This window comes from Stigmatopora nigra, chromosome 8, assembly GCF_051989575.1.
Source record: "Stigmatopora nigra isolate UIUO_SnigA chromosome 8, RoL_Snig_1.1, whole genome shotgun sequence".
Classification (NCBI taxonomy): domain Eukaryota; kingdom Metazoa; phylum Chordata; class Actinopteri; order Syngnathiformes; family Syngnathidae; genus Stigmatopora; species Stigmatopora nigra.
The window spans coordinates 9,662,665-9,671,385 of NC_135515.1; the positions used below are offsets into that span (position 1 = coordinate 9,662,665).

The 8,721-nt window shown below is 38.0% G+C and overlaps 1 protein-coding gene across 1 annotated transcript; it reads left to right on the forward strand.

The window, feature by feature from the left end:
• The first annotated feature begins 336 nt into the window (after positions 1-336).
• Positions 337-7,952, forward strand: psmd2 (proteasome 26S subunit ubiquitin receptor, non-ATPase 2). The gene is made up of 21 exons (XM_077722949.1): positions 337-527; positions 1,056-1,112; positions 1,203-1,367; positions 1,966-2,087; positions 2,284-2,508; positions 2,585-2,743; positions 2,849-2,993; positions 3,198-3,258; positions 3,488-3,634; positions 3,720-3,826; positions 3,998-4,125; positions 4,408-4,495; positions 4,587-4,749; positions 5,380-5,481; positions 5,731-5,879; positions 5,952-6,035; positions 6,230-6,398; positions 6,507-6,601; positions 6,681-6,807; positions 7,053-7,171; positions 7,315-7,952. The coding sequence occupies exons 1-21, from the start codon at positions 405-407 to the stop codon at positions 7,495-7,497; spliced, it is 2,718 nt and encodes a 905-aa protein (XP_077579075.1). The 5' UTR covers positions 337-404; the 3' UTR covers positions 7,498-7,952.
• The last annotated feature ends 769 nt before the right edge of the window (positions 7,953-8,721 follow it).

Genomic DNA, 8,721 nt, shown 5'->3' on the forward strand with positions numbered 1-8,721 from the left:
GTGTTGATAAAAAACGTAAACGTCAAATGTCACCGTTCAAAAACACCATTATGCATACCAAACTAATATATAAATGAAACATGTATATGCTTTAAAAACTCTTAAAGTAAAAGAACTTTTTAATATATGAATATAAATGATAGAAATTGATTTCCTTAAATTTCAAACTAGTTAAATTATACTTTTTTCAATGAAAGCGTTCACATTTCAATGTGTTTCGTTATTCCCACATTTCCTTGTCATTGGAGTATACACGGCGAAGGAACGGCATTAACATTTATGACCAGTAGAGACAGTACATGAAAAAAAATCACAAAAATTCGGAACGTAAAAGAAGATACCTTTCCGGTTCCCCCGTTTCATTTTGCTATCTGTCGGTAGTAGATTTTTAGTGGTTTGCAACCATGGAGGATTCTAAAAACAAAGAGAAGAAGCCGTCTGAAAAATCCGATGAGAATGAAAAGAACAAGGAAAAGGACTCGAAGCCTTCAGGAAAGGATAAAGAGAAGAAAGAGGAGCAAGAATTGGTAAATGCCAGAAAGTTGTTGTTGATTAAAGCTGCCGGGTTATTTTGCTAAGTCACCGCCACTATGACAACATGGTTGAACAGGCTAGCCTGTCTGTCATTGTCATTCCTGATTCGAGCGTATTTCCCTTATTTGTGTGGTCGTTTGTTTCTAGATATCAAAGTCCTATATTACAGTCTATTGTGGGCGATTTTGCGTTACCCAGACAAATTCTGCGATAAAACGGCTCTTGAAACAAGCTAGCCGGAAAGCTAAATTTAGCAAATAATGCTAAATCTAAACTTGTCTGTTACACCAAATGTGTAATCTATGTTGTATTGTAAACCTGTGTATCATTTGCATGTTGTCTTCGTATTTGTGTAGTTATTCTCTGGATTTCCCGGACCTCATGTACATCAATAGGATGTCCACTTTACAAATATTTCGCTGATGAATGAAATAGTTTCATTATGTGTGTGCTATTTATGATTCAAAAGTAAAACTATTTATTAGTTGAAGGATACTCTGTAATTCTATTTTCATTTTCAGTCCGAGGAAGATAAGCAATTACAAGAGGATTTGGAAATGATGGTTGAGAGACTAGGCGTGAGTATTACCCATGAATACACCAAATTATATACATAATTATACAGAATAAAACTCAAAACTCACCCTTAACTTTACCATTATTTGCAGGAAAAGGATACATCGTTGCACCGTCCTGCACTGGAAGAGCTACGTAGGCTTATACGCTCATCAACCACCTCGATGACATCTGTGCCCAAGCCTTTAAAGTTTTTGCGACCACATTATGGCAAGCTTAAAGAAATCTATGAAGGCATGTCGGCAGGGGAAAACAAGGTATGGCTAAAAAGTAGAGTGGCATTGAGAAAAATGCACTCTACAAATATTCAGATTAAGATCACCTACAGATTTTAAATCAGTGGTGTCAAACATACGGCCCGCGGGCCGGATCTGGCCCGTCTGGTGGTTTGGTACGGCCCGGGGAAGAAAGCTGCATTTTTAAAAAAAAATTGTAGTTATTGTATTATCCGCATAGGGCGCAGTGTTTGCAGTGTTTTAGTACGTGCAGAATGAATTGACATTTATTTATGTTCTTATGTTATTCTCTTGTTCATAATATACTGTTCATAATGTAAAAGGAAAATTCTGTTAATAAACATTTTGATAATTTACTCATTCATTGCACTAATTATTAGTATTAGTAACCAATACAAAGGAAAAAAAGTGGGCTTATTGTTAGTTCTATGTAATTTTGCAATGAGTTTACTGGTCCGGCCCGCTTGATCTTAAATTAAGCTGTATTCGGCCCGCAGACCAAAGGGAGTTTGACACCCCTGGTTTAAATCCTGCATGTCGAAATGTTTTTTTTCAGGTACGCTTAACTGGGTAAATGGAATTATTTCATATTGTTTTTTTGTTGTTGTTTTTTTTGCAGCATTTTTGTGCAGATGTAGTATCAGTGCTGGCCATGACAATGAGTGGAGAGAGGGAGTGTCTCAAGTACCGTCTGCTGGGCTCCCAGGAAGAGTTGGCTTCCTGGGGACACGAATATGTTCGGTAATTCCTTACAAATATATATAATCATTGAACAGATTTTTATAGCTACACAAACGGATGCCCAAAACAGTTGGAAATCTATGAATTCTGAATAAAAACTTTGTCAGGGTGCAAAAAGGCGCCTGATGTCAATATTTTCTTCCTAATAGAACATGGATTCCTGCCCAAAGGTTTAAACTGAGGAAATGTTTTACAGGCATCTGGCTGGTGAAGTGGCAAAAGAGTGGCAGGAGGTGGAGGAGAATGATAAGACCCAGCAGGAGACATTGCTGAAGCTCGTGAAGGAAATTGTACCTTACAACATGGCACATAATGCTGAGCACGAGGCTTGTGATCTCTTAATGGAAATTGAGAGGCTGGAGATGCTTGAGGAATACATTGACGAGAATGCTTATGGCAAGGTTTGCCTCTATCTCACAAGGTAGGCCCGTTTACAATGTATGCTTCAGAATGTTTATTGATAAAATATTTGACCAATTTTTTTGCCCTCGTTGCAGTTGTGTGAGCTATGTTCCGGAGCCAGAAAACTCTGCACTTCTTCGGTGTGCCTTGAAAATCTTCAGGAAGTTCAACCGTTATCCCGAAGCTCTTCGATTGGCTCTGATGCTTAATGACGTAGAGCTTGTAGAAAACATATTCACTTCCTGCAAAGATATGTGAGGATGTTACGATGAGTAGCAGTACATTTTAATTTTTTTCCCCACATTGGTGTTTCAGTCTTAATAGTTTGGATTACTAATTCCATTACGTATGTGTTGCAGAGTTATTCAAAAGCAGATGTCTTACATGCTTGGCCGCCATGGCATGTTCTTGGAACTTAGTGAGTTTGTAGATGATTATGAGGACCTGACAGAGATCATGTCCAATGTGCAGCTCAACAGCAATTTCTTGGCACTGGCCAGGGAGGTAGGCAACTGAAGGTTTCAAGGAGAAATTTCTTTTTAACATTCAACCAAGAAGTTCTATTTCGGTGTATTGACTTCAACTTTAGCCTATACTCAAACTCAGACCATCATTTGACTGGTTTTGTTTCACTAGTTCTATCAATATACATTTTATTGCAAAGGTAAACCACATCATGTTGTAACACCCTCATCCTGACCTCCACAGTTGGATATCATGGAACCCAAAGTCCCAGATGACATCTACAAAACGCACCTGGAAAATAATAGTGAGTCATGTGCGTGCGTGTGTACGCGACTTGCATGTTAAAAGGAAAATTGGCCATTAGCTTCATTTTAAACTTTTTGTTGTAGTTCTTGTAAGCATCCAATATTAAAGTTTCTTCTTTTATATAATTTATTCATTTAATATTCCATTTACATAGACCAATAATTAGTTTTTTTGTTATGTGTACATGTCCTGTGATAAACTCAATGTTTCACCTTTGTATTTTAAAGGATTTGGAGGAAGCGGCTCCCAAGTTGACTCAGCCCGGATGAATCTGGCCTCTTCCTTTGTCAATGGCTTTGTTAATGCTGCATTTGGCCAAGACAAGTTGTTAACAGATGATGGCAACAAATGGTTGTACAAGAACAAGGACCATGGTACAGATACTTACTTATACCAATTAAACATCTTTATTGCATCCATGTATATCTGATCATTTCAATATAATGTCAAACTTTTAAGGCATGTTGAGTGCTGCAGCATCTCTAGGGATGATCTTGCTTTGGGATGTGGATGGTGGTCTGACCCAAATTGATAAATATCTTTATTCATCTGAGGACTACATTAAGGTAAATTATCCATTGAACACGTTTATTTATCTGAATTTGAGACAAAACTCATACTGCCAGAGCTATTGCTGTAAATTAAAATGAAAATGGGATCCATATTTTTGTAATTTTAGTAATCCAAGCACATGTGGTCAGCTTGCTTCATTCTTCTGCCAATTTTATTTTCTGCAGTCTGGTGCCCTCCTTGCCTGTGGTATAGTCAATTCAGGAGTGAGAAATGAATGTGACCCAGCTCTCGCCCTGCTCTCAGACTATGTCCTCCACAACAGTAACACCATGAGGATAGGTGCCATTTTTGGGTGAGAACAAGTATAAAAAAAGATAATGTTGAACATGTAATAGTTTTCAGTTTTATTTTACCTACATTGTAAAAAATTCAACTTCCAAAACGTTACGCTAAATGAAGACTTTTGTAACTAACTTGAGTAAACAACTCAAATCTTCATGATTTTGTCAGTCTTTTTATTTTCAATATTGGTAAACCAACAAGTTAACATTATTAATTTAAATAATAATAAATACATGACATGTATTACATACGGCTGCCATTAAAATGTTTAAACAAATTCTTCCTTTTATAGATTGGGTCTAGCTTATGCTGGCTCCAATAGAGAAGATGTTCTGTCTCTTCTTCTGCCTGTCATGGGAGACTCAAAATCCAGCATGGAGGTGTCTTTTATTTGGATGTTTATGTGCAGAACTTTTTTGGCATGCTTAAATCTGCAATGGGTTTATGAGGTTTTATGTTTATTTCCCCCAGGTGGTTGGAGTGACAGCTTTGGCGTGTGGTATGATCGCTGTGGGGTCATGTAATGGTGATGTGACTTCCACCATTGTGCAGACGATCATGGAGAAGAATGAACAAGAGCTAAAAGACACATATGCCCGCTGGCTCCCTCTTGGTTTAGGACTCAACCACTTGGGTACCATTCAATTGCTGGTTTTCTTTATTCTTTTTTTAAAATTATTTATCTCTTTATTATCTCTATCTTCTTTTAATTTTCTATTTCTTCATTTATTTTACAATCACAATACTCATTTTGGGGTGGGCATATAGACCTAATCATATGCTGAGTTAAAATAAGTGACAATTACATATCCAATGGCTGAGAGTTGAGCATATCTTACTCTGGAGTATAATTATTACGAATTCATTCCGCCAGTGAACATTAAGTGGATCGGAGCCGTGACACATGGTGTATAATTTAGCCTTCACACATTAACATTTTCAAATAATAAGAATCGAACTCAATATGTCATAATTTTGCTAAATTAATTCACTTGAACAAAGCTTAGACTGTCACTAAAATTCCGATTTCACACCCGCACAAATGCAAATTTGAATCACCGCTGACTTGACCTGAATGGGTAATTGTGTGTGTCTTCTGTCTAAAAACCACTATTATTTTCCTTTCAAGTGTCAAAATAAGTTGACATATTTCTATTCAGTGTTTTTATTTATTTATTCTTTTGCATTGGCAATTCTTTTTGATTACCACTCGAGTGGTTTTGTGGTGGTTCATTTAAATATTTTTTCTTTCTTTTACTTATAGGTAAAGGAGAGGCAATTGAGACCACTCTAGCAGCTCTGCAAGTTGTTCCTGAGCCTTTCCGCAGCTTTGCCAACACGCTTGTTGATATTTGTGCTTATGCAGGTTAGTCTGTGACTATTAGCAGGGGATTTTAGCCATTTGCACAAACCAATATCAGCGTTTTTGGATTTAGGTCTATTCTAGGTATGTAATTACATTGATCCTTGTAACTGGATTTTTAATTGATTTTTGGCTCATTCATTTGATTAATTAATTACAGAACTAAATTTGATAACTCTTTTATGGAACGGATCAAAATTAAATTATGAACTTGTTTGATTGAATCTTCTCTGAAGTTGTCACTTGTTGCAGGCTCTGGCAATGTGCTGAAGGTACAGCAACTTCTCCACATCTGCAGTGAGCACTATGAGGCCAAAGAGAAAGAAAAAGAAGATGATAAGGACAAAAAAGACAAAAAAGATAAAGACAAGAAGGACACAGCTGACATGGGATCCCACCAGGTGAATTTTCATTTTGGGCAGCTATCATCATCAGCTACAACAATTTACCATTGATTGTTATCACTGTCACAGGGGGTAGCTGTTCTTGGCATTGCCCTCATTGCCATGGGGGAGGAGATAGGCTCTGAAATGGCACTGAGGACATTTGGACATCTGGTAAGTACTGCTAGACACCATATTGGCTTCCACCATTCCCTCTTGGTCTAGTCACTACTTTTGTTGACCAGCACCCCACCCATCTTTTACCAAGCTTCCTGCAAACTGTGATTGTTATTGTACCATAGATGTATTACCATGGTGATATCACATAGAGTAAAAATCCTTCCTTTTGTGCTATTTCTCAACATCAGCTGCGTTATGGTGAACCCACTCTGAGGCGCGCGGTGCCACTTGCTCTGGCTCTCATCTCTGTGTCCAACCCACGTTTGAACATCTTGGACACCCTCAGCAAGTTTTCTCACGATGCTGACCCCGAGGTCTCACACAACTCTATCTTTGCCATGGGCATGGTGGGCAGTGGTGAGTCTGGATATCCTACATTTATTATACCCACACAGTTAAACATTTCATACACATTCATTTTAAACACAATTATTTCATGTTTCCTCCCCACTTTTTTTTCCCCAGGAACAAATAATGCCCGGCTGGCTGCAATGCTCCGGCAGCTGGCGCAATATCACGCCAAAGACCCAAACAATCTCTTCATGGTTCGACTGGCCCAGGTGTGTGGTGTCGTTACAAAGAGGCCCGTGTGCTAGTGTACGAATAAGTATTGACATTGCGCCGTTTACGTCACTACAGGGCCTGACTCACCTGGGTAAAGGCACACTGACCCTCTGTCCCTACCATAGTGACAGGCAGCTGATGAGTCAGGTTGCCGTGGCTGGGTTGCTCACTGTGCTCGTCTCCTTCCTCGATGTCAAGAATAGTGAGCTCTTGCTGCTTTCACTCATTGCTTCTATCCTTGTTTTAGTATTCAGCATAGCTGTGTGTATAGCAATGTAATAAATAGGATAACTGAATGTTAAAGAAGTGAGTCCGGTTTGGATTCTGCACCCTCGAACTATACTCTAAGCTGGTTGACCGAAATAACAATGTATTTACTCCTTATTTTTTACAAAGTCAAATGATCTGCATTGAAATTTCTTCTCTTTGTGATTTTGTGCATTGCAGTAATTCTGGGAAAATCTCACTACATTCTTTACGGCCTGGTTGCTGCCATGCAGCCGCGTATGCTTGTCACCTTTGATGAGGAACTTCGACCCCTGCCAGTTTCCGTTAGAGTTGGTCAGGTAAGGCCTCAAGTATTATATTTTATAAAATATTCACTAAAGAGCTAAGTACATTTCCAAGTCTTATAATGTTTTATTAAGATATATACAAATTAGGTTGACAATGAAATGTGACTGTATTTTTTTTTTACTTACCTTCATAGGCCGTGGATGTTGTGGGCCAAGCAGGCAAACCTAAGGCCATCACAGGTTTTCAGACTCACACAACACCGGTTTTGCTAGCACATGGAGAGAGAGCAGAGTTGGCTACAGAAGAGTACTTACCCGTCACCCCCATCCTGGAGGGCTTTGTTATCCTTCGCAAGAACCCTAACTATGAAACTTAGACTGTTCTGAAACTCCTTCCCCTTAGCCCCTGAACTCATTGTATTTTCAAGGCTTTACTTTATTGCCGTAAAGAGCAATGGTATGACGGAAACCCAACCTGTCTTTATCAAAGAATGGTTGGGCTCTGGGTAATTGAACTGCTAATACATTGGACAGGTTCACCAGGAATTTATCTAATCAACATTAAGCTGCTCTACTTGGCTGGCTATTGGCTTAAATTCAATCATCTTCAATTCAACAACCATCCATAGCCCTGCTGTAAATGTTTCCCTTATCACAATTTTCACTCAGCCTTATTCATTGCAACAGATATTTTTGTCCCCATTATTTACATCCTCAGATATAATTTGTCATCAAAACATTGAACAGTTGGTCTCTTATATCCTTTTTTTTTAGTTTTGGTAAAGTACTGTAAAGGTTTGTTGAAAAATAAAACATGGATACACATTGTGAATTGAACATTGTATCGTTCTTTTTCATGTTGGATATTTAGTTCATCCCTGAACATCATTTATTTGGACTACATTTCTAATATAAACTACTTGCATTCATTCACTGTAACAGTTTCAAAATTTGATTCCTATTGATAATCTGTGCCAAAATCACAAATTTTTCATTTACAAATGGAAACTTCAACTAAAATGACTGAGCTTGAGCTATTCTACAGAGAAAATGTGCAAAGGTTTCAGGTTAATGTGCAAAACTGCTAGGGATCTACCACTAAAATAATTGAAATATAGTTGAGATTCCAGTAGCCGTGAAACCTGGGACTAACACGTCTGCATTAAAAAGATTACAAATTAACTTATTCATCCATTTTCTAACTGTTATATCCTCAGAAGTCTCATGGGGGTGCTGGAGCCTATCCCAGTTGACTTGTGCACGAGGCAGGGAAACACCCTTAATTGATGGCCGGTCAATCGGACGGCAAAGATAATTAATAAACAACTGAAAGAAACACGATTTGATATTATGAATTGGTTAAGAACTAAGTTGTTTTCAGGCAAGAATGTGCATATATTAAAAATAATATAAGTCATCCTTGTGCATGGATAGTGGTTATACATTTTATGAATTAATATGATTTGATTTAATGGAACACAATGATTCGTTAGAAGTAATCGCTGGTCATTGTTGATTTAACAACAATAAAGGGGAGTCGGTCACATTTTTTTACATCAGTGCGCTACTGACGTTCCTCCGACTTTGGTGAAGACGATCGG